This window comes from Musa acuminata, chromosome BXJ1-8, assembly GCF_036884655.1.
Source record: "Musa acuminata AAA Group cultivar baxijiao chromosome BXJ1-8, Cavendish_Baxijiao_AAA, whole genome shotgun sequence".
Classification (NCBI taxonomy): domain Eukaryota; kingdom Viridiplantae; phylum Streptophyta; class Magnoliopsida; order Zingiberales; family Musaceae; genus Musa; species Musa acuminata.
The window spans coordinates 8645104-8670289 of record NC_088334.1 but is presented as its reverse complement, the minus strand read 5'-3'; the positions used below and the strand labels follow the sequence as shown (position 1 = coordinate 8670289).

At 39.1% G+C, this 25186-nt stretch overlaps 3 protein-coding genes across 14 annotated transcripts; 2 read left to right on the top strand and 1 right to left on the bottom strand.

Moving 5' to 3' along the window:
- Positions 1-367: 367 nt before the first annotated feature.
- On the bottom strand, positions 368-11728 carry LOC135586620 (methionine aminopeptidase 1A-like). 6 transcript variants are annotated; one of them, XR_010475872.1, is made up of 19 exons: positions 11574-11728; positions 11065-11160; positions 10904-10978; positions 9877-9927; positions 9098-9268; positions 7687-7762; positions 6365-6412; positions 6238-6282; positions 4328-4427; positions 2979-3030; positions 2844-2885; positions 1854-1915; positions 1678-1776; positions 1431-1504; positions 1293-1362; positions 1007-1072; positions 851-939; positions 598-740; positions 368-502 (listed from the first exon to the last, which is right to left on the bottom strand). XR_010475872.1 is itself a non-coding variant. In XM_065078793.1 (18 exons), the coding sequence occupies exons 2-18, from the start codon at positions 11136-11138 to the stop codon at positions 660-662; spliced, it is 1275 nt and encodes a 424-aa protein (XP_064934865.1). In that variant the 5' UTR covers positions 11139-11160; positions 11574-11728; the 3' UTR covers positions 516-659. The 6 variants fall into 6 exon arrangements, 4 of the variants coding, with proteins under 4 accessions (XP_064934865.1, XP_064934867.1, XP_064934868.1 ...); XM_065078793.1 differs by lacking the exon at positions 368-502 and having other exon boundaries at positions 516-740; XM_065078795.1 differs by lacking the exon at positions 368-502 and having other exon boundaries at positions 516-740; positions 11065-11151; positions 11574-11726.
- Positions 11729-14240: 2512 nt separating this feature from the next.
- LOC135587409 (NAC domain-containing protein 7-like) lies at positions 14241-25068 on the top strand. 7 transcript variants are annotated; one of them, XM_065078787.1, is made up of 9 exons: positions 14249-14782; positions 14887-15051; positions 17791-17839; positions 17919-18086; positions 18874-19067; positions 19256-19480; positions 23534-23720; positions 23817-24088; positions 24185-25068. In XM_065078787.1, the coding sequence occupies exons 7-9, from the start codon at positions 23561-23563 to the stop codon at positions 24749-24751; spliced, it is 999 nt and encodes a 332-aa protein (XP_064934859.1). In that variant the 5' UTR covers positions 14249-14782; positions 14887-15051; positions 17791-17839; positions 17919-18086; positions 18874-19067; positions 19256-19480; positions 23534-23560; the 3' UTR covers positions 24752-25068. The 7 variants fall into 7 exon arrangements, with proteins under 7 accessions (XP_064934863.1, XP_064934862.1, XP_064934860.1 ...); XM_065078786.1 differs by having other exon boundaries at positions 14250-14782; positions 17927-18086; XM_065078791.1 differs by lacking the exon at positions 14887-15051 and having other exon boundaries at positions 14241-14782.
- Positions 14953-18064, top strand: LOC135589040 (vacuolar-processing enzyme-like). The gene is made up of 5 exons (XM_065081355.1): positions 14953-15051; positions 16016-16067; positions 16427-16613; positions 17752-17839; positions 17927-18064. The coding sequence occupies exons 1-5, from the start codon at positions 14953-14955 to the stop codon at positions 18062-18064; spliced, it is 564 nt and encodes a 187-aa protein (XP_064937427.1).
- Positions 25069-25186: the final 118 nt, after the last annotated feature.

Genomic DNA, 25186 nt, shown 5'->3' with positions numbered 1-25186 from the left:
ACTATAATATTTTTATGTTGCATTATAGTATTTTTAGTAATATCAAAAAAATATTATAACATAGGAAACAGATAATATGTTTCAATATTTTTATACATGTTTTTTAATATTATTGAAAATAAAATTAACTGTGTTACAATATTTTCGTACCGTGTTAGTGTTTTACTAATATTGTTGAAAGCACCATAATGCATTATAAAAATACTATAAACATAATATTCTTATAAAATTTATTAAAAAAATACTATACTATAATATTTTTTTGATAATATTAAAAACTGTATTAAAACATAATATTCCTTCAAAATTTGGTAAAAATAAAAATACTGTGTTATAATGTTTTTATAAGATTCGGTTCACCGCAGAACAATAAATATTCATCAAGTTCACCTCATCTATAAAATATTCATCAAGAAAATTACCCCTTTTATATATCAAACCATGGGATATGTATGTGAGGTCTTGCGGGCCAAAGGTTGAGATGCACAACAGCCTGTTGATTCTGAGTAAAAAGATTTCACATTGTCAACACAAAAGACAACTATTATTGTGTAAAAAAATTGTTTACATAATATGCATAACATGAAGATAAATCACCAAATTGAACAATTGGCTTGACTGGCTCCAGGAAAAGCAGCCCATTGCAGAATCAAACATGGTTAAGGGTGGTTTAACCAAGGGAAGACATCAGGTGATGAGGGCACCCGTGCTGTTAAAACCTCAACCCCTGTCTCTGTTACCTGGACGGCATAACTAATGCGTAAGCATATGATGATAATGTTGAAGATTATTAGTAGATCAGATCATCATGCAAATTGATAACAGCCAACAGTGTAAAGGATCTACTCACCAGAAGCGTGTGCTCAAATTGAGCACTTCGTTTACCATCTGCAGTAACTGCAGTCCATCCATCAGGCCACAACCGGTCACGCCATACTCCTGAGTGAAAAGCTGAAGCATATTAGTAACAAAGGGTGTTGAGCAAACACAAATACTAATTAGGTACCTGCATTTATCATTGGCTCTATTGTAAAAGTTTGTCCAGCTTTCATGATACCGACTGCTTTGTTTCCTATTCAAGTGTTAAGGCACCAGCACCATTTACCAACAGTACTAGACTGTAGTTAAGAAACTCTGGTCGACAATTAGCATGACCAAGTTTTTATCTGAGGCCTGGTTTCTAGAGTTGCAATTCTCCATCTTTCTATTTAACATGTAGGATTGCAAACCAAACCTAACCAAAATTTTTAAAATATTGTGCTTTATTTCTTAAAGACTAGTAGCAAGGATACTTCCATAATGAGGAATATTTGGGGTGCAGTGAAATAACTCTCCGATGCCATGTCCACAGTAAGATTTCACCTGCATCCCAAACATTACATGTCATTTGTTTAAGTCAATAACAGGATGCATCTTACATCACAACTTACCACAGAGAAGCCTGACATTGTTGCATGACGACTAATAACTTCACCAACCTCACGGTATCGGACCCCAGGTTTAACTGAGCTTGAGAACCAAGAAAGTTCAGATATTTTCACAAATAGACATGACATTAATCTAATGAAACAGTCAAGAGGAGCTAATCAAAGAGAACATAATATATGGATGAAATTCCGTAGCAAGCAACATTGCAAAGGAACCATGACAGTTATCAATTAGATATTTAAAAATAACCTATAGAAATAGCTTTCTCCAAGCACTCATATGTGCAACGAACAAGCTGCTGAGAAGCTTCATCCACTTCCCCAACAAAAAAAGTTTCATTTAGATCACCTACATATTTAAATCCAAAAGAATTAAAAATGATGACAACAAAGAAAGCTAACAAAATAGAGTATCAGATACCTCACCATGGACGCCTTTGTAATATACAGTTACATCAACATTGACAATGTCACCATCTTTGAGTTTCCTGCAACATGATAAACAGCATAATTCTACCTTCTGCTGATTAAATTGTATGACACAAGAAAAAAACCAACGAGTAATAAAAAAGTATGCAGCAAATGAACTTTACATTTAGACATCTAATTGCAGTCTCTGAAAGAACAGGGAACTGTAAAGTGAGTAATATCAATAGTACTAGGTGGAAAGGATAGTATAAAACCCACCTACTCATCTACACGACTAAAGTCGAGCAGTATATTGTCTCAGAAGGCAGTCAAACGTTTCATTTAATTTTAATTACGCAACTTCAGCAATGCATTAACTTAAATGCCATAAATCATTCTACTTCCTTTACAGTAAGCACTAGAAAGTTCATTTTTCTGTTGCAGATCTTTTAAAATCTTAATTACAAAATTAAATGCCATAAATCATAATTCTTTGTCAAAATTACAAAATCATGATCTTTTAAAATCTGAGTGAAAATATATTTGAGTTTGATAATCTATAATATCAGATAAAAAATGATACATACAAAAGAGGTGCCAGCATAACATAATGAAATCAGAGAGTTCAAATAAAGGGCAATCACACTCAACTTTTTGCTTATCTAAAGGTTGTCAGCAATGTCCTGAAACTAGTGAACTAGCAGTTTAACCATCAAAGAGGAAAAAAGAATAAAAAAGGCCAGATGCTCAAGATAAGAGAGAAGTCCTTTTTCTGCCAGTCAATTTTGACTTAAACATGCTAATATTACATAAACTAGATCATTTGGTTTACTTCTCTTACAGTGAACTTGCTGTGGATGTTAATAAACTGATATTGTCATCTTAAAATTTTCTCTTTTTTTTGAAAAAATGCTAATTTTTTTTATCAAGTCTGATGTAGATGCAAGGTAATGAAAGGCAAATTGGACACCATCACTTGAAAAAAGTACATCACAATAAAATATGCACCTTGCATCTGGGATTCCATGGCAGATAACTTCATTGACAGACCTGTAGATTTGCATAACCTAGAGTTTCAGCATTGCAGCAATGAGATTTTGGTGATGTAATGATAATATGAGGTGTATTGGAAAAAAAACCTACGTGCAGCAGGACTTTGGAAAGAAATGATAGTTTAATGGGGATGGGTACCCTCCTGAGAAAGGAAACAAGAGATTAAAACTACCATTATTTATATAAATATCAGTAAAGAAAAATTGAAATATTAAAAAAATGTCCGCATGCATAAACAAAGAGAGATAAAATTCAAACAACTATATAGTAACTTGAACACAGAAAGAATACAAGAAAGCAATGTTACTTGAACTGTAGCATCAACTTTCATAAAATTATCTTAGATATACATCTGCATATTGGATAAGCATTCGTAAAAGGGTGATCCTTGATAATGAGATGCAAACCCTTTTAGTTTCTGTGATTCCACTTTTACTGTATCATAATTGTACACAAAATCAATCAGAATAATGTCTTCCTATGTGTCTTTTTTTAGTTCCCTTCCCAAATTGAAAACTCTGATATGCATATTACATATACAGACTGACATGGCATGGTAATTTAAAATCTCAATAAAGGGTGTGCCCAATGCATATTATATATACCTGCCAATGAGGATCAATGTATGCAGCCTTACTTTTAAATATTTAAAGAGATTGTTTCCGTAACTTGAACCCTGGTCTCTCAGATTGTAAAGGAACAACCTTACTGTTGTATCAAAGCCCGCCCTAAATATATTAAAATTTTATATTTAAAATCTCAATATAAAATAAAATCACTCGTCACCTTCAATTGAAGACCTGGAAAAAAAATTGGAGAGGCAGATTATGCAAACTTAGATGACTGCTCAATACATACCAGCAATCGCAGGTCAATTTCCAGTGTTACCAGAATAATTAATAAGGCTTCAAAAATTACTAAACATATGCATCTTCATGAATGTCAATGTATGTTTGTATAAATGGGCCTTTAACCATACAATGCATGTTCACTTATATGGCAATCACATGCAAAAAAGTTCAACAGTATCTTTGTGTGATTTAATGGCTTAGATCACATTAAAAGTCACAGAAAATTATAAGCATTCTCTTGCCTTCAAATCAACCAAAGTAGAGCCCAAGTGGGAGACAAGAAAAGGATAAAGCCATTTGGGTTTTTGTTATAAGTTGTGGTATCTTCCTTTTAGAATTTGAGTGTTATATACCTCCAAGTATAAGACTATATTAGAACACATAAAGAAAAGTTTCCAATAGGCCATTACACATACAATGACAAGAAATCCGATCAATAAGATCGTACATATATTTTCAAATAAACTACAGAAAATTATATTGCACAAATGGATATCCTAAACCAATGGTGACCAAATATGCTACAAGATTAACAGTAGTCATACAGGTGCACCTGACAATTTTCATGCAAAACTAGGGATAACTTACCAACAGCAATTGTTGCCTGATGAACAACCTCATCAATTTCATCTGTGGTAATTCCCGGTCGGATGATACAAGCAGCGGCATCTAAAACCTCCCTAGCAATCTGATGATGGTGAAGATATAATAAAAAAACAGAGATAATGCTGACATAAGTGTTTGTTCTTGCATATATTAAAGCAATACATGATTGCATGATTATTAAGGACTGGCCTTGGTACAACAGTAAGGTTGTTCCTTTATGACCTGGGAGACACTAGGGTTCGAGTCACGGAAGCAATCTTTTTAAATATTTAAAAATAAGACTACGTACATTGACTCTCCCAACACCCCGTGTTGGCGGGAGCCTCATGCGCTATGTATGCCCTTTATAATTGCATGATTATTATCAGAAATTAACAAAATGCAGATAAGAATTTATTTTGCACGAAATAAAATGGAAAACAATATTTACCTAGAAAAAGAACCCTTTGTTATGGTTTCTGTTTGGTAGGTTAAAGAAAATATGTATAAATGTATTGGTCATGTCGATTTGAGATACCTTTCCACTTCCATAATTTCTTTTTCCAAGAAAAAAATTAAAATGCATACCAACTGAAGACTAGAATTTTTCCACAAAAGATTATTCTCTCAAATTTGATTAATGGAAAATATGAATTAAAATCCTACTACTTTGTTTTCTCATATTTTCTATTCATGCTACAGCCTTCTTGGTGCAGTCCTTTAGAAACCAACCTCCACCATTCCATCTATTTTCCCTTACTCTCCTGCAATATGTAGCCAACAAATAAATAGTTACATCAACTTTATCATGGGCCCATATCAACCCAGCCAACCTGTAAAAAAACTAGTGGAAGCTAGAGTTAACAACCGACAACAACCATAAGTCCATTTAAAATCAGTGGTGGCAATTTCACCCGGTTTGGTTTATACCAGGCAAAATTTACAAGTTTGAGCCCAAACCGAGACACGGACCACCCCCATTTCGGACCGTCTGATCTGGTCAATTAACCAAAAAAAAATTGTTCAAAGAGAAAGAAGCCATAATTAGGGCTCGCAACTCCCTCTTCCTCCACCACCCACCATGCACCACCGACATCATTTTGGGTATGCTTCCTCCTCCTCCCTCTTCTTCTTCTGTTTCCTTCTTCCTCCCCTCCTCCTCCTCCTCCTCCTCCCTCTTCTTCTTCTACTTCCTTCTTCCTCTGCTTTCTCTACCTTCTTCCTCCCCTCCTCTTCCTCCTCCTCCTCCCTCTTCTTCTTCCTTTGCTTTCTCTTCCTTCTTCCTCCCCTCCTCTTCCTCCCTCAATCAGTTTGTGGTACATTCTGACATACTGACACATGGTATGCCAGAACGGATAGGAGGCCGTACTGGTCTAGCCATGGACCAGCATAGGTCCAGTAACTGAACTGCGAACCTTATTTGAAACAACTATAGTTGATTGGTACTGCAGAACCTCAGCCCACAGAAGCAAAAAATATATGTCACAGCAATAAATGTCTTGTTCTACAATCACCATCTAACTGCCTACTATTGCAGTTCAAAATAAAATGTAATTCATTGACCCAAAATTTAAATCCAGAGGATGTCAATAATCAATATGCTGGTTAAGCCAGACCTGTGGTGACTGCATTTGAGGTTCCAGGTTCACACCAGAAAGCAATCAAGCGAAATCAAGCACCAAGGTCGAGGCACCAACTTAGTCCATTAATGGAATGAACTTTGACTCTGCTCATCCTCACATTGATCCTAGTGATTGATATACGAAATCTTAGCCAGGTCAAGACTAAATCAAATTTAGGCTCTACCAAAGCTTGGCTGAATTGAACCCTTAAACTCTATCTCTAGAAAAGAACAACCCACAACCACGAAGAAAGAGAAAACCACATGAAAACTTTGGGTATGATATACTTACTCGGCATGTTTCTCTCATTAGTTCAATTTGCTCTGGCGTCTTGATCTTTGAAATTCAAACCAAGAAAATGTCAGATTAGTTTTGTGAGAATGTTTGATAATGGATCCGACAGATGAATCATGCCTACCTCCACAATATTCTGCAAGTCACTATTGAGCTCAGTCTTGGGGATACCCTGCCAACATTTACATAAAATAGTAAGATTCTACTCAAATTTACAATTGGCTGCAGAAAGGCACATAAAAGGAACTCATAGAATGTCAGAATTTCTTCAGATAGATCATGGTACAATGAATTTTTTTTTGTAAGATCCTTGGCCTGACTCTCAAAGTGTAATTGCATAAGAGATTAAGGGAAGAACAATATGTATTAGTGGTCCTAAATATCTACATGCCCTCCTCTCATCCCTCCAGCTTTTTATTTTCTAACCATTTTATCTTTTATTTATTTTTTGTCACTCCTGTTGCTGTGCAGCACCTTGTTTTGGTATGCTCAAAAATCCCAATTACATAAGCAATACTGTACTGGTTAATCAATCAGGAGCAAGCAGATACAAAGCATGCCGAACAATCTTTACATCCATATAAAATCATTTTTAGGCAACTGTTTTTAACTCTTTCAGGAAGATGTGACAGAGGCACCTCAATAAAAGCATTGTTCTAGACTGAGTTCCTGAATTCCAGTGAATATAACAGGTTGCACATCATTTCAACATGCTATGGATGAGTGCTTACTTTGCAAAGCACAATGTAATTCATTCGGCTCTTATCTTATTATGCTTTCTCCCCTTCCTCATTCCATAAGTACAAAGTATGCTGTAATAATGGCTCTGAAAAGCTAATACAACAAGCACAGTTCCTGTACAAGTTATAAAGAAGCTTACATGCATACCATCAAGCAGATCTGCACCTACTAAATTAAGGAAAAATAATTAGATATATGGTAAATGTTCTGCCTTGCTACAGACAATGTGTTGTTCCAATAGTCCTAAAGCGCACCTCAGGAAAGGGTAAGTCCATTCCAGAAGTATTGTTATTATTAAGATATCTTGAGACAAATGTAAGACATTCTAAATTTCTAACATCCACCCCATCAATTCCCAGTTCTCCACTAAGAAGCCTGAGATGTTATGCAAACTCAAGATTGCCTAACATAAATAAGTTAAAGTTCTATGGCAGGACTACCAGCGTAGTCACAAATTACAATTTGGCCAATCTTCTTTTGTCTGGTATATGTATTTTGAACATAAATACCCTTGTCTAAAGAATGGCATGAAAGTCACAGCAACTATTCAATCGTCCTAAATCATCATAAAAATAGCTAAATAAACATGCACAAAAAAATAAACAAAATGTAGACACTCTCCTTTTCTGTTCACAAATAACTTCCCAGAAGGCAATTAGTATGGAAACTAGTGAACAACATGTCAAGAGAATTAATTGGACTCACATCAATAGACCAATCAGGTTTCTCAACTCCATCTGGTACCAAACGCCGCTTGGATATTGGGCACGGCCTTAATGCTCTACAAGAAAATTACAAATTTGAAGGTTTAGCCAAAAATTGTGAAGCTCCATAAACATTTTCTCCACCAAACATGGAAAAAAGCTCTAAAAATAACAGTTTTCTTCATAAACAGTTTCAAATCAAGTGCCATGCAGATTGCTAAATCCACATATTTCTAACCAAGGAACCATTGTTGCCATATAGCAACTGCCTTTAGTATAAGACTTTCAATCAGATAACTCTGATCTGATCTTGAGAGTCAACCTGCTCTAGTGAATAGTGATGTACCCTCCAGACAAGCAAGCATATAGCACGAACCCACTAACATTTTTTATGCTAAACAGCCGAAGGAATAATTGCTGTAAGCTCAGGTTGTGGCAACATGGCAATAAAGTGCAAGGTTTAAAGGCCACTCATATCAAACGCAGAACTACTTGAAGCAGCCAGAAATGACATTATTAATCAGTTATGGCTGAAACTACAGAAATTAGAAAGATTCAAAAAGGATTCAGCTGAATCCATGTCTTCGAATCCTTAAATTAAAAACATTGAAATAAACTCTTCATGTATAATGAAAATACTGAGACTCCAATTTCCCTAAGGCCAGATCCTCAAGTCTCTAGACATATGCATAAAAAGAGACCCAAAATGCACATACTAAAGGACCCATCCAACTAAAGATCTTCTAATTTAAATAGACGTTATGTCCTTTGTCATGAACAATGCAACACGACAGAAACATCAGAGTCATCAATGTGAATCACATGGTGATGATCATTTGGTAAATGCGGGATGATAGAAACATCAGGGTCATAACATTGTTTCTTCACTGCTTTGTGGTCAAGTAATTATCAAAGACAATGTATCTTTCCTCGACAGGAGTATGAAATCCTAACAGATTCTTCTTCTTTTTTTTATAAAAAAAAAAGTACCTTGAGTACTAGAAAGAAAATCAGGGGGGAGGATTAGTGACGAGCTTAATGACGATACGAAACATCAAGTTAAAAAGCAGGACCAAGAAGCCTTTTCTTCGAATTCAAAGATAATGTAGATTGAGTTGAAGCTAATCTTGCAATATTTCTGAAGACAGGCACCCTATTGATCATTTAAATTTCCTATTTCTCACTATTTTGTGTCGTTATAGATTGGTATGGAATCAACTAATGAGTAAGGTGTCGTCTTGCAGCATCATACTCAACCAACTTGGCATATTTACTTTGCTTTTATTAAGGATGCCAACAAAAACAGCTCCATGAATTTAGTATTTTCACATGCATGGATAGTAAGATTAGCACATTTCCATTCAAGGAGGAAAAACAAGCAGCAGATATAATGATTCTTATGACAATTGTACCCTGTCCAACCAAAATGAGGAAGCTTAGATGTTCGAGCTTGGCCATTCTTTAAGCAATATAGCCAACCATCTAGAGATTGTTCAGAATGTGCACTTCTAACATTTGCTAACTTTGATTTCGGATGCACCAACTTGTGAGAGCTCCATGAAATTCTAAAGCAATCCTGCGTGCTGCAAGCAGATAGTTCTCTAAAGAAAAAAACTTCCATGCTACAAAATGAGTTAGAAGAGAAGAAAGAGGAAAATAGATAAATATCAAGGAAAATCATGACACAGGCTTCATAATAAAGTTGACATGGCAAGGGTGAGGGCAAAACAAATCATATCACAAATAACACAAACCTAAAATAGACCATCAACAAAGATTTTATAATACAGTTGACAGTTCCAAGAAAAGTCATGGCAAGGGCAAAATAAATCATATGTCAATATAAAACTACAGCCCTTCTGAGAAAAAAAAAATTCTACTGGCAGATGTATAGGTACTAAATTTTTGGCAATGAACTTAGTAAAGATAGGTATCCAAGAGCATCCATGCATCTGGTTTAAGACCAACTTGCCATGTGCATGACACAGGCTTAGTTTTGTTTTGAAGTAAAACATGAAATTCCATATCATAAGTTCCAGATCCTAGAATGTTGCAGTGTTCAAAATGGTATGTATAATTTCAAAACTTTCTGTGCAGGATTATATTGTTAATCACCTCTCTCCAAATATTTTTAAATAAGTGTAAACTAGCAAGGAGTTAATAAAACCCAAGACACGTAAGCATAACAAACCAGAATGTAGAACCTTCTTGAGGCAGCTTTAGCTCTACACATTTGGGACATCTGCATAAAAGGCATAGAATAGTGCATATTAATAAACAGTAGCTTGACCCACTCATTGCCTAATTTTGCTAGGACCCATAAGTGGGCTCACCAATGGGTGCAGGGTTACTCTGGGATCTTTTTTTTTTTATTAATACTCATGTGTATTCACATACCATTAGTGCCTGATGATTTTTTATAAAAAAAAAAGTGTATATCAAAAGCACAGGACATAAGCGAAGAATAGCATCGGCATATAAGAACATGTAATATAAGTGGACTACAAGTTAAATGAATGTAAAACATAATAGTCCTCAAAATGAATGTAAAGACAGAGAAGGATTCTCTTAACATCAATCCCCAAAATGTTTCATATGCGCAAATTAATCCCTCAGTTTTTTTCACATCTGCATAATAGTCCTCAAACCCACAAAACTTGGTGTATAACATTTCTTTAAACTCGTTGACCACAACAACAAAAAAAATTCAAACCGCAACAATAAAGAAACACTCAATATTGCTTATACATAGTTATATTTAATAACAAGTTTTACCTGAAGGCTTGACACCTCATATTATTTCAAGTAATCAATTATTTCCACCTTTTGTATCACACAACTAAAAGCTTCTGGGAATTGGTTTTTCTTTTCTTAGATCTTTTAAAGTATGCTCTAGAACATGAATGGACAGAGAACACGAAAGTATGCTTCTGGGAATAAGCATTATTATCCTCTTAAATAGTATAAGACATACAATAATTCATCAAAATGCTTGCTGCTCCATGTATATCTTCACCAGATCATGATTTACTTAAAACAAGCAGATGGACAAAAATCCACTGTGATTCAAGAATTAGAAAATTATTAGACATTAGCTCATTTGGATTGACTTGAGAAATTCATTGTGCCAATGGCAATCTCCTCACTGGTCATTTTGCCATAATACATTCATGCACTGTATCAATAACGTTCACGAATTGTAGCATAGGCATCTATACCTTCCCTTTTGTGACAATGGTAGACAGAGATGCAAATTATATGGCATGTCACCAAGTAACTCGAATTTCCAACTTCTAAACTAAGAAAAAAATTATGGAAACAGTAATCAGCATATGTCATATACTTCTAATAATATGATGGCGTATGTTAGAGAACATACTGAAGATAAGCTGGTTTGCCACACCGAGCACATGAAAGACCTGATTCTGTGGGTGTGCTTGAATCTGTATCCATCGTAACAAAATTCCTGCGTCAACTGCGTCAGCTCATATGGAGTTTCACGTTAGACCCGAGAATGAAACACAGAAACAGGCATGACTTTAGATTGAATCTTCAAATTCTTTAAAAAAATTCAAGACTTGATCTTAAATATCCGAGAAACTGCGATCTATTGGACATCCGACCACCAAAAAGATCCAGTAACATAAAAGGGACGAGGAATAGGTTGCACCAAACTCGCAAGACGTTTAATTCTTGAAATCAACGAAAGAAAGAAAAAACGGTTATGCAGGAAAACGATTTCTATCATTTTGCAACCAATGGCGTCGTCTTGCACGCAATAATCGTCAAGAAAAGGACGGTGATAAACATGAAAGGAAAAAAAAAATAGACGACGACAGGATAGTTACCTTCAAGACCAAATGAATAGAGACAGGGAAGATCGCGTACCGGTGACTGGCGAGACAAATCGGCAGCTCCCGAAACAGGTGAGTTGCGTCGGACGGCTGGACGATGGGTTAGGGCTTTGCCGAGCGAAGAGAGGAGGTTGGGGGGGGAAGGGTTGAACTCGGAGACACGAGCGAACCTTATAAAGGAGGCTGGATGGAGGACTCCCGAGTCCGCGTTGCTCCTGTTCATACACCATTCGAACGTCAGACCGAGGTCTCGGCTCGGCTCGGCTCCAGTGGTTGAGCTCCAAGTAGGTCCGGACAATTGACAACTTGAAACGACAACGGTGGGGACACAGTACACATTTTTATGTTTATTTAACTTGAGACTAATATAATTAACATATACAATAATCCACCACAATATCTACATATATTATTCTATTCAACTATTTATGTACTATAAATCCATCGTAACAAAGCTACAAAGTCGTTGACGTTGCTATGATTTAAATTATATATATTATACTACTACTTTTGGTTGGTGTAAACAATCCGGGAGCCGTAGCCTCGGGACCGACGCGGCTCGGTTCATGTTCGGACGACGGGGATCTCTTCGGGGCGTCCCTCGAGCTCGCGGGGTCGGTCTGGTGCGATGGTCCGATCGGGACGGGGTTGCCGCTTCCTCCGGGCCGGAACTCCTCATCCGCGCGTCCGGCGGGGACCCTCGGCTTCGCACCTGCACCAAGGTCGGGTCGGGGTGCTCGACCCGACCCCTCCGACGATCAAGTTAGCCGATGTGAAGGGGGTTTCAGAAGAAGAAGTGTTTTAGTGTGTCCTCACTCCCCTCTTTTCGTTCAGAATGCGAGGGTATTTATAGGGAAACTTACCGTTGTTTGATGTGCCCGCTTGTAGGAGGCAGGCTGGTAGCATCTTTCATGGGCGTTGGCGTGGCGTGAAGAACCGAGCCTGAGTATGCATTAATGCGCCTCGGTCGGTGTTCCGGTTCAGTTGACCGAGTGCAGTCGCGCCGATCGAGGCGTGAGGCGTCAACTGACGTCAACCGAGTCATAATTACTATCCTCATCACTTTTATAATAAATAATATTATAATATTAATATATTAATATATTAAAATAAGTGATAATTATTCTATCATTTAGTATTTATATTTTGTTGATTTATTTCATAATTGTTATATCATTCAAAATGTGTTATTATTATTATTTATTAAAATTAATAATATACAAATATATTTTTTATAATTTATCAAAAATAATACTAACTTTGAGAATTTAGTCTGGGATGTCTTATTTTCAATAAATGAATAAATATACATATACAATAATCCTTCGGATTGATCCGATTTGACCTTCTTTATTTTTTCTTTTCTTGCTCCTCTAATATATCATCTTTCAACTACCACCTCTTTATTGTCGCTCTTTTGTCATCGTCTTTACAAGACGAGGAAGATGAAAGAAGAAAAGTGGTATATGAGAGGAAAATAAAAAGAGATGATCGGTGTTTGTATGAGAAGGAAAAGACTTGAAAGGGATGAAAAGGAAAGGGTTAAGGAGAGATGAGAGAAAGTGAAAAAGGTTTGGACAAAAGGAGGAAGAAGATGATTGATTAAGTGAGTCGATCTAAATCAATTTACGGAATCAGTTTAGATAATTAAAAATAAAAATATAATAAGAGAATAAAAGTGATATTTAAATAAGAGATATCATGAGTATTTTTTTAATAAAAGGAGGAAAACTAAATAATAGAAGCTTTTCTAGCTTTTTTTAAATATATTATTATGACATTTTATTATTATTTTAGTTTATGTTATTTTATTTTTATTAGTAAAAGAGTTATTTATTTATCATTACATAATATCAACTTAAAGTAATTTTTAAATTAATTAAATTAATTTTTAAAATAAAAAGATTGAATTCAATCAGAAAAAAAGCCCTTGAATTTTTAGATTATTTTCTTTTTTTTTAATAAATAAAATGATGCGCTATCATAAAAACTCAGAACTTTTATAAGAAATTTACTCGTAATATAATTTATGTGACACACGATAAGTTCTCCGACTAATATTGGATGAACCCTTTTGGCTTGTGCCCTAATTGTGATTCTAAAATCAATGATTTTGATTTCGAGAAAAAAAAGAAAATTAAATCAAATATATTCCAAATGATTTCCATTACAAATTTGATTTTTTTAATATTTAATGTTTAATTTTTTACTTTTTTAGTCGGTTGAAATCATGGAACCATTGACCGGTTCGTGTCTCAATTTTGACCGATTCGAATTCTAGTTCAAATCGAACCGTGGTCACCTGCGTTGTGGTGACCGAGGTTGAACCCTTAAGTGGGTCCTATTTTTCGATAATTGACACAGGCGGTAATAGTCTCGGATCCGGTCGGTTCTGACCCGTGGAACTGTTCAGCGGCTCGGATTTCGATTTTGATTTGTTCCGGTTCCAAGCGAACCGTCGTCACCTGTTTGTGACGGCCGAGGTCGAACCCACAGGTCGGTGCCCTTCTCCGGCAATTCATATGACGCGGTAGGAAAAGTGAGGATCTTCGTACTGGATTTACCCACAGGTCGGGTGCGACGGATTGAGCAGGGTTGGCGTTTCTGCTTCACTCGGCACCCGCGCGGCGGCGTCCGTGCGGAGGAGCACCACCTCCCCTTCCCCCACACCGCCCCCCTCGCAGTCGCAGTGAAAGCGACGAAGGCAACAACATGAGCAAAGTATGAATGAGGTAACCGAAGAAAAAGGAGACATCACAATCGAGGAGACGAGACTGGTAATGGAGCCCTCGAAACGGAGCGGGACCCGCTGGCACGCCTCCCACGTGTCGTCCCCTCCTGCATGGCGCTGCGACCTGGTGAGGAACAGGACGCGTCAAGCGATGGCCACGGCTCCTCCTCCTCCGCCTCTTCTTCTTATCTCGTCTTCGAACCCTAATTTCCACTTCTCTTTTAAACCCTTCCCGGAAGACCCCTCAGGTCGACTCCGCTCCCACCGCGAGGCATGGCGACGAGTTCATCCCCTTCGGCCACCGAGCGAGCCCGGTTCTTCTTCGCCACGACGCTGCTGCCGGTGATGTTGGTCGCCGCCCCCAAGCCGAGGCGCGGTAGGGCGCCTGGCCCATGAGACCCGGCCATCCAGTTGCCCTCGGGTAGGCCACACCCCGAGACTGGAGGCGGCCGCCGACCAGTTCGGCGCTGCTCGTGGCGGGCTCTTCCGGCTACGGGAACTACCGGCATCAGGTAACTAAGCGCACTCCCTGTTCTTGGCGGTGGAGTGAATTCGAAGAACACATTATGTGCGACGACGACGATGAGGACGTGGGTGTGTTTGTGTGGACATATAGGCCGACGCGTGCCATGCGTATCAGCTGCTGTTGAGAGGCGGGCTGAGGGGGGAGAACATAGTGGTGATGATGCACGACGACATCGCCCACAACCCCCTCAACCCGAGGCAGGGCGTCATCATCAACCACCCCCAGGGCCAAGACGTTTACGCTGGGGTCCCCAAGGTACACCCGCCGCTGGGACTCCTCTCGTTTCGGTTGTTCTTCATTAAACCTTAGTGTCTCGTGAACCCCTCAATTTTTGCTTGATCCCCACATATGAACCTCTTCACTGTATGACTACAGGGGCCTCTCGTGGTCTTGCTATAGCAGAAATGACCAAGAGATGCTTGGCTTATCCTTCTAGGCAGAATTGAAGAACATTAAGCATCCATTTGGTCTTCTAGTAGGTCCATTAGTGGAAACAGAGAAGGTGTCGATTTGGTTTGTGGAAAGGACACAGATCTTGATTAAAGTTGTATATGCTATAGGTCGATAATAGATTAGTATTATGAGAGATTTGAACTTTTGACCTGAATAGTGGCATCAAATTATGCATACATTCGACTTTTTAAAAATTTCACCAAACAAAGAAGGTATAAGTTGGTATTGTCTTAGCTGATGTGTGACATCATATTGAAGATATATGCCCCGATAGGTGTGTGTTTATTTACTTTTGGAGCCTGCTGATTTCCTACATTGCTCGAAATGTTCTTCACAGAATAAATTCTAGTTATCAAGCAGGACTTGGCTCAAATTCAAGGCCGTATTTTCACAATGGCAGTGTAGACTTCAAATTTTTCTAGATTTTCAGGATCTTGTAGTGTCTAAGTATGTGAAAAATAAGGCCCAACAATTTAGTGGGAGATTATTTAATCTAGTTGAGAATGGCAAGAGACAAACTTCTGATTGCTGCATTCCCCTTCGAGCTCATGTCAGACTTCTTTCATCAAACCCACTAGTTTGATGGTCTCAGGTTATATGCTCAACCAATTCACTTCTCTTACACCTCTAACACTAAAAAAAGAAAAATCAGCGGGTCTCAAAATTGTCGTCTCATTGATCTCTGTGTTCAACAGAGTTACTTGTTATGATTATGCTATTATTTGAAATTCAGTTTTATTGTTAAAACAGTATACATTGACTTCAGGACTACACCAGGGAGCAAGTCACTACGAAGAACTTGTACGCTGTGCTTTTGGGTAAGAAGAGTGACATAGAAGGTGGAAGTGGAAAGGTCATAGACAGCAAATCAGATGATAGAATATTCATCTACTACTAAGACCATGGAGGCCCTGGGGTCCTTGGAAAGTTCCCACTCTTTTGTCATATGCCAGTGAAACAATTTTCATTGCTGATCATGTATGCTGGCACTATTTCGACTTAGGAATGCCCAACATGCCATATCTTTTCGCTGCTGATTTCATTGAAGTATTGAAGAAGAACATGCATCCAGTAGTTACAAAGAAATGGTGAGAGGACCACAAGATATCAGCTGTCATTGCGACACAGAGAATAGGTGATTGTAGCTAATGGTTTCTTAAACCGGTTATCTATATAGAAGCATGTGAGAGTGGCAGCATATTTGAAGGTTTAATGCCAGAAGACTTCAACATATATGTGACAACACCATCAAATTCTGTGGAAAGCAGTTGGGGTACATATTGTCCTGGGATGGATCCTCCTCCACCTCCTGAATTTTTTATTTGCCTTGGTGATTTGTACAGTGTTGTATGGACGGAGGACAGGTTTGTGTTTAGACATAGAATCTCGAAATGACTAGTGTGATTAGAAGTCCAGGCAATTTGTTATTGGAATGAATCTCTAAAAATATTTAACTATGATTATCAAGTGATTTAGGATCTGTTAGTCCATCAAATTTAACTGATATTAAATTAATAATCATCAACTAGAATTTATGTAAATATAGCCTGACAAGTATAGTCTATGCATGCACTACTATCATTTGCTTATTTATTTATGTTGAGATTATCTATTCGATGTAAGTTGCATGTTGCAGTGTTATTCATGAATGAAGATTAGACAAATTTTAGGTGTCATTATTCAGGACTGCTACTCATACATGCAATGTGTATACCTCAATTCCTTGATGAGGTAGTGCTGATGATGTGACATTCATGAGGCAGCTGGGTGTCATCACATGAATGCCATGTGGCACATAAGTTTTCTGATTCAGGGTCCAGTGTCAAGTGCCATGTCAGCAACAGATGGGCACCACAAGGGGTTCCCTGGGGATGCCAAAACATCAAGGGTTTTAGTGATATATTTTGTGCATGTATAGCATTTTTATTTATTATCATAGTACTATGTCTCGTGGCTGTAATATCTCATTGTGGTAGATCATGTTGGGAACGATAAGCTGATCGTGTGTTCAAGAATTTTGATGGAACATGTATTTGTAAGAAATATAACCAAATGTTTCTTAAACCTCATCAAGGTCTTTCTTGTATGATTCAATATCGTTTTGGTTTATCAAGTTCTATATTTGCATTGCACTACATAATACATATCCTTTGTAACTATCATAATTTTTCATATGCATGCATCAATTTCAAAGTGAAACTGCCATTATTAGTTCTTGTCCAATGAAAGAATATTCATATAGAACAGTGAGACTGATATCAAATGAAAAACTTTCTGTTACAACTTAATACATAAATGCTCTGGATTGGTCAATGGTATCACAAGGTAGCAGCTCTTACTTTTAACTCTTCCAGAAGCCATAGTCTAGTGCATCCTTTTGTGCTATAGCTTAAAGTGGCAAAAGTATCAGGAAAATTTAGAAGATAAAACAGAAAAACCATAATTTCCCCTCTGATGACATTCCCTTTTGTAGTCTTGACTGGTTGGTCAGTTGTAAAATAGGTTGAATGTGCCACTCACCTTGAGTTATGCTTCTTGCAGTGACGTCCACAATCTAAAGGAGGAGACCATTGGGAAGCAGTATGAACTGGTAAGTTTCTGATCAACCTGTGTCATAGATCCTATCATCCTACTTTTTGGATTTCTCACTGTATGTGTTCTTCTGCAAGGTGTTCAGGTGAAGATGAGGACATCCGGTTATGACACCTATAGAGCCGGGTTTTTTTACCAGAGCTTTGACCCTTCTAATGCCAATGTTACTGAGAATGTCGTTGATCTAAGAATGCAGATGGGGGTCATCAATCAGAGATGCTGATCTTCTCTTCTTGTGGAAAAGGGTGAGTCGTAATTTTTCCTTTGTTTTTGTTGACTTTTACTTTGTGCTCTTCCATCCATGGTAATGTTTAAATTCAAAGACTCAACAATTGGTAATGATTCTCTTAGTTATTTGATAAACAGAAGCCAGATTATGACGGAAGGAAGCAGGACCAAGGAGGTTAGTGTTAACTTGTGGTAAAACATAAATAGGAATTTGGGATCTTTTCATGGTTAAAAATATATGTGTTACGCACAAAATTTTATGAGGTTGGCCTTGGGTTCATGGGTAATTGAGTTGGTGTCATCTGTGTTGTCCTTTAATTGACTTTTGTGAAATAGGACGGTCCATTGATATCCCTTGTGGAGATATCTATCCAATATGACTTTTAGAGGGTGAGAAAATCCAGGTAACACTGGTGGATATCCTTAGAGTGGACAGAGAACCGAGGTGATAATGACAGAATTATAGAGTTTGAAATCTGAGAGCACCATCAATATTTCTGTTGTAGTTATGATTGACTGAACAGATGAAGAGAAGAAAAAAACTTGTATTCTTGGATGTCCTGTGTTATGAAAAGTAGACATTATGGTAGCATACATTTTAGTTATTGATTTGAATATGGTACATTAAGATGTGAATTTAGCATCTGTTATGTGTTAACAGGCGGTGCAAATCTTTTGTGCTTTGGTTGGTTGACTTCAATACGTTAACAATGAATGTGATCTTCTGAATCTCTCCATGCAAATTGTTTTCCCGAATGAGCATTTTTTTAATAAATACAAATGTTAATCTTTTATTGTTTTCAGTACGAACAATTGGATGAAAGGTTAAGCCAAAAGAAGGCTATTCTTAAGGAGATCACAGAGACAATGATGCACAGTAGCATTAATTACTTTGGGAATCTAATTTTTGGATCACAGAAATTGGTCCCTTTATCCTCAGAGCTGTGAGATCATCTGGTCAAGCACTGGTTGATGATTGGGAATGCTTGAAGTCGATGGTAAAATCACCCTCTTTAAGTGTTCTATTTTTCTTTCATCTCATGGTGTTCATTGTTGCATGACAATTTAGATATAGATATTTGGATAGGAAGGAGGGAGTTTATGGGTCTGTTGTTTAACTTCTTATTTCTACACTCTATTTATTACATTTGAGCATGTCCCCTTGAAAGCAAAGAATGACTTACAGGTTCAGGTATTTGAATCACATCATGGATCCCTCACTCGGTCTGGCATGAAACATTTGGGGACATTTGCAAACACATGCAATGAAGATATCTCGATGAATGTTATGAAAGCAGCTTGTTCTGGTACGTGTAAGAGCTACAACATAGCTATGTGGAGTCCGTCGAGGATACAGTGCTTGATCTTGTTATCACCTCAAACTCTATCTTAGTAGCCGCACTCATTCTACGTAAGTAAACAATTAATTATGATTTGTCGCAAAAGAAATTATACATGCTTATATCTTCTCGTGTGATTGTTCATAGACATGTTTTAGCTGATGTCTTACAGTTTTTTTTAAATTTAAACTGCCTTAAATTTGTGAAATATATTGTCACATTTCTGGAAAGCAAGCATAACTAGTATGATAAGCTTTTACCTATACTGGAGCATGTTTATTAGATGTGTGCAATTAGTTTCAGAATACAAGTTAATATGATATGTTTAACTAAAAATGTAACCATAGTTTGTCAAAATCATGTCAAAATTAGGCTGAAGGAATGTGCCAAATTTGTCTTGTTACCAAACTTAACATGAAAATTGAAGGGTTAATGACAGCTAATTATGATCAAAGTAGTATAAAGTAGACAAATAGATGTCACCTGCTGCTAATGCTTACTATCAACCTTAGCAATTTGTCATTTGTAATGTGCTTCTAGTGTAGCATGATGCATGAACATTTATATGTGATTCTATTGTCAAGTAATCACTGATAATTTGCAATGCACAACAGTGGTACATGTAGATTCATGCCAACTTTAGTACAAGGACTTGGAGTGATGACAATTTGATCAAAGATCTCATCCTAGCTTCGAGTGGCTTCTCATCATTCCATGTACCATGCCTTCTCTCCTCTTTGTTGTTGTTTTCAACCATACTCCATTGCTATAATATGTACTACACTTTGATGGGACACAAACCCAAAGCAATCATGTCCTCTTCCTCATTGTTCCTATCTTTAGGTGACCATGTCTCAGTTTATTTCTCAACCCCGTTCTTCTCAGTGCTCCAAGTAGTGAACATAGGAAACACTATAATTCCATCATTTGGTCCATCAAGCATAAGTCTTGTCTTTCCTTTTTCTTTTTGTTAACCAATGTACAACAAGATGCACACATTAATGGCACTTGCTTTAAGGTGTCCAGTGAAAATCTACAGCTATTATTAGGCATGACAAGAAAGGAGGATCCACACATTTAAACCTTCATGGCAGTCAAATTGGATGGCAGCATGTGCTTAGTATATCATACTGTGTAGGTTGAAGACTATATATATATATATATATATATATATATTCCCTTTCTTAGGAAGACAAAGGTATGAAGCATTGGTGTGCAAGGGTGCAAATCCTTGGCCACCAAACCAAACCTGATAAGAATACACTGGAAGTGGGGTCTCAAGGATTTAGTCGGAGATATAGCTCTCGAAGTACATCCAAGAAGATAGCTACACTTAGGGCCCTCTGAGATCCGTAAAGATCTACTGGAAAGACGGAAGTAGACCGTATAAGGAGACGGGGGAAGGAAGGAGGAGGGAAGCCATCATGGCAGAGAGGAGGAGGTGGCTCGTGGGGCCCGACGTGCATTAGGGAAGCCGCAACCCTCTCCCCATTGGCTCCGCCGCTTGTAGAGGAAGACTGCCCCACCTCCTGTGCCTGCCACATCGGACCGAACGCAGGGCAACTTCTCTTCACTTGAACTATCATGAACTGTCATCCTGTCACAGCGATGACATGGCAACACGTTTCATGCACAAGATGCTTGACGTGTGATACTTTTGCTGGCCACCACGGAGGGGATGGGGATATGACACCGGCCAAGCCAGAGATGACTGTAGCATCGCGTGTGATACTTTTGCTTCACTTCTGCCCCAAACACGCATACCTACCCGTATACGTATCCCAAACCCCAAATCTATACTTCAAACACCAAACACTGCATCAAAAAAAAATTGCCACGCGTCAACCGGGAGGTGGCTTGACGTGGTGAGTCCTGCGAGGCCAGACTCTAATGACAGGTGAAGCCCACGCCTCTCTCCTTCGTATCGGAAGAGCTTATTGGCTCGGGAAAGCGTCAACGTCGAAGTCGTAAGCTTTCCAAGTCGTCGTCGTTCTGTTGGTTTGGATTTGTATTCGGAGAGCGGTCTCCGTTGGAATGCTTTAGGTCGGTCCGAGAGAGCCCCACCACCAGAGAACGACTCTCTCCCCTCTCCTCAGCAGTCGTACTGATCGATCAAAGCAACAAAAAGTAATATATTATTGGACGCGGGGGAGGCAGTAGAAAGAAATAAAGGAGGAGAAGAAAGAGGAGGAGGAATTATTTGCAGACAGCCAACCAACCACTGAGAGCACAAGCAAGCGGTCCCCCGCGCCACTTGCTACGTTGGATTTCCCTCAAATGCCCTGCGCCCAGCCATGGCTACCAAAGCTTGTCTTTCTGTGATGAGTGGCTGCCTGCTACTTTTTTACCATTTTATCTCAGTCATCCGCTTCTACATGAAGCTGCAGGCAGCTTGTCGCGTTGCTTCCGCCGTGAGAGGGAGGAGAGCTGGGTCGTGACCTTTTGACGTTCTGGTCGCTATCGGTGGCGGGTGGAGGTGGTAGCAGTTGCGGCCAAGAAGGCCAATGGGAAGGAAAAGAGGAGCTTTTGCTCTTTCCGGCCATTGCGGCGTCATTTCTCTGCCTCCGTAGCCTTCCCCCGCAATCCATCGCGCCACCGATACGCGTATCAAGAAGGTTGCAGCACCCCCTGCTGAAAGTGCAACCGGCGCTGACTAAAATATAGTTTCTGTTCTTTGGACCATCGCTCACCTGCTGCTATTTAACGCCATTGCCTCCTCCTCCTCCTCCTCCGCCTCCGCCTCCACCCGACTCCATCGCCTCTTCTCTCTAAGTCTTCCTCTCCGTGTGGGGGCGTCGTTGTTCCTCGCGGTGCCCCATAGAGAGAAGGCTTTTGCACAAATGACTCCTTTCACGAGGTCTCTGTCGATCGAAGATATCCTAAAATAGCAGCAAAAGTCTTCCATCGTCTCTGTCGGGACTGACTCCGGGATCAGGCGTGTCCGAGCCAAAGCATTCATTCCACGTACTTGGAACCTTTTCGCCAACCAGTCTCAGCACTCTTCGGTAACCAGTAAGAGCCATTCCTTCTCCCACTCTCATCTCCCTCCCTCCCTCCCTCTCTCTCCACACACACACACACGCATAATTATGCTTCTGAGCTTGCATTTTCTGGTCACAGATTGAAGGTGATACGATTTGTATGATTTCATGATATATCGGTACATAATTGCCTTTTTATTGCATGAAGAGCTTCGATCATCCCAGTCTTTTAGATGTTGATGTAGATCTTTATGTTTGTTTGATGCTTTCTAAAGCTTTTCTAGCTGATCAAGCCAATACTGTCAGAATAGATCTTTTCCTTTGTGGCCATCAACGATAAGAGATTACCTCAAGAACATGTCATGAATTCACTCTATATATATAATTTTTGTAACCTTTTTTTATTACCTTCTGTGGTATTCTTCTGTGTAAAGGGACATTGTTGCTTTATTCATGGGACGATCACATTAGTTCTCAGATAACATGCATTTATGCACTTCGGTAGTCTGCATATTACAGCATGTATAATTGCCTGAACTACCATGTTCTTCTAATGACAAGGCAAGAATCTTGAGCCCTACAACTAGGTTTTGATCATGAATCACTTGTTGCTCCTCTAATAGCAACATTTATCCATGTCACATGCTTTCTAATCCACAGACAACATTTATTTCAAGTGCTTTTTCTTTTTTTGTTTATACCCATCTTACAAAGCTGTGTAGGTTTATTTACCTGTAGACTACTATGTTAAATTTCTCGGAATATAAAGCTCTTGCATTGTCTTCCAGAAATGAGCATTTCTTGTTCATTGACCCATCTTTGAGCATTTCTTGGAATGAGTCATTGATTGTTCATTTATTTGAGTCAGAGACATTGGTAGGGGAAAAGAAGCTATGAATCTTTTCTAAATAGCATCTTGATATCCTCTTCTAATATGAATATTTGACGTCACCTCTCACACTCTTTACTTCCTCCTGTGCATGGAGTCCTATTCAAATTCGATCTGGCATTTCAATCTCAATGCATGCTTATGTTTGCTGGATCACTACTCGAAAGAAGCTCAGCAAATGTCTAATTCTCCTGGAAGTCACATCTGCAGAACTTAACCACACTTTAAATCACTTCGCATGAATGATCTTGCAGGCTGCTGCCATACAAAGCCCAGGGAAGATGGACACCCTTTCTCATGTTCCTCCAGGGTTTCGGTTCCACCCGACCGATGAAGAACTCGTGGATTATTACCTCAGGAAGAAGGTAGCATCAAGAAGGATTGACCTGGACATCATAAAAGACATCGATCTGTACAAGATCGAGCCATGGGACCTTCAAGGTATCTCTTCCATCAGTCTTTGTGTTCGGTAACGTATCTAGATTTTATGCCATTTTTCGATCGAAATCATGGTTTTGTTCTACTTTCTTGAGGCAGTAAAATGCAAGATTGGTACAGAAGAACAGAACGAGTGGTACTTCTTCAGCCACAAGGACAAGAAGTACCCAACGGGGACGCGGACCAACAGAGCAACCACTGCTGGTTTCTGGAAGGCCACCGGGAGGGACAAGCCGATCTACTCCAAGAACAGCTTGATCGGAATGAGGAAGACGCTGGTCTTCTACAGGGGTCGAGCACCCAACGGGCAGAAGTCGGATTGGATCATGCACGAATACCGTCTTGAAGCAAATGAGAACGCGCCACCCCAGGCAAGTTCTTCCTCTCCTTCTCAGCAAGCAATCGTTTCCAGAGACCGTCTGCATGCATGACAACTTACGTGCTCTATAATTGCTTCCATGTTTCAGGAAGAGGGATGGGTTGTGTGTAGGGTTTTCATCAAGAGAATAGCACCGGTCATCAGAAGAGCCAGTGAGCACGACTCTGCATGCTGGTACGACCATCATGTGTCCTTCACGCCGGAGCTCGACTCTCCGAAGCAAGTAGGAGCCCCGCCGGAGATGGCGTACCACCACCACCACCCACTCTTCTCCTGCAAGCCGGAGCTGGAGGTGCGCCACCACCACTTGCCACAGTTTGATTCGTTCCTCCAGCTCCCCCAGCTGGAGAGCCCCAACCTTCCTTTCTCCCTCGTCGCGCAAGAAGACCCGATGATCCAGCCCAGTAAGCAGCTCCAGATCTTCTCCACCTGCAACAACTCCCAAGGTATCATTCATCATGCAGCGGAGCAGGCAACGGACTGGAGGGTGTTCGACAAGTTCGTCGCATCCCAACTCAGCCATGGTGACATCTGCAGAGAACTCAACTACTCCAGTTCTGGAAGCGACTTCCAAGTTTCCCAGAAGCTTGAAGCAAATGTGGAGCATGCTTCGGCTTCCAACTCCAGTGGTGGCCAAACCGAGCTGTGGAAATGAAGCCCATACATATAATTATACTGATTTTAATTAGGAGGTAAATAGCTACCAAAAATCCGAAGATCACAGATTTATGTACATAATAAACCACGAGAACAGTCTGGGATTGCTTCTGACCTCTGTATCATGTTAAGAGCTTCTACTTGTCGAGAAGGTATCAGATGGATGATGAGGCCGAGGGTTCGAGTAACTGACTCGGTCTCCATTGAAGAGAAATCTGAGACATAATGGACTCCATTATTTGGTCCATTGTTTCGGAGCAGTATTTGCTGCCATGTCGCTAATGTCTTCTACAGTAGATGGCTGCTTGTTCATTTCTTGCCATTACAGTTCCCATTACTATTTCAGAAGCAAACAACAAAGTCCTGTGTGGATCCCTTTGTTCTCCTGAGAGAGAGAGAGAGAGAGATGCCTGATTCTCTACTAATATCATCA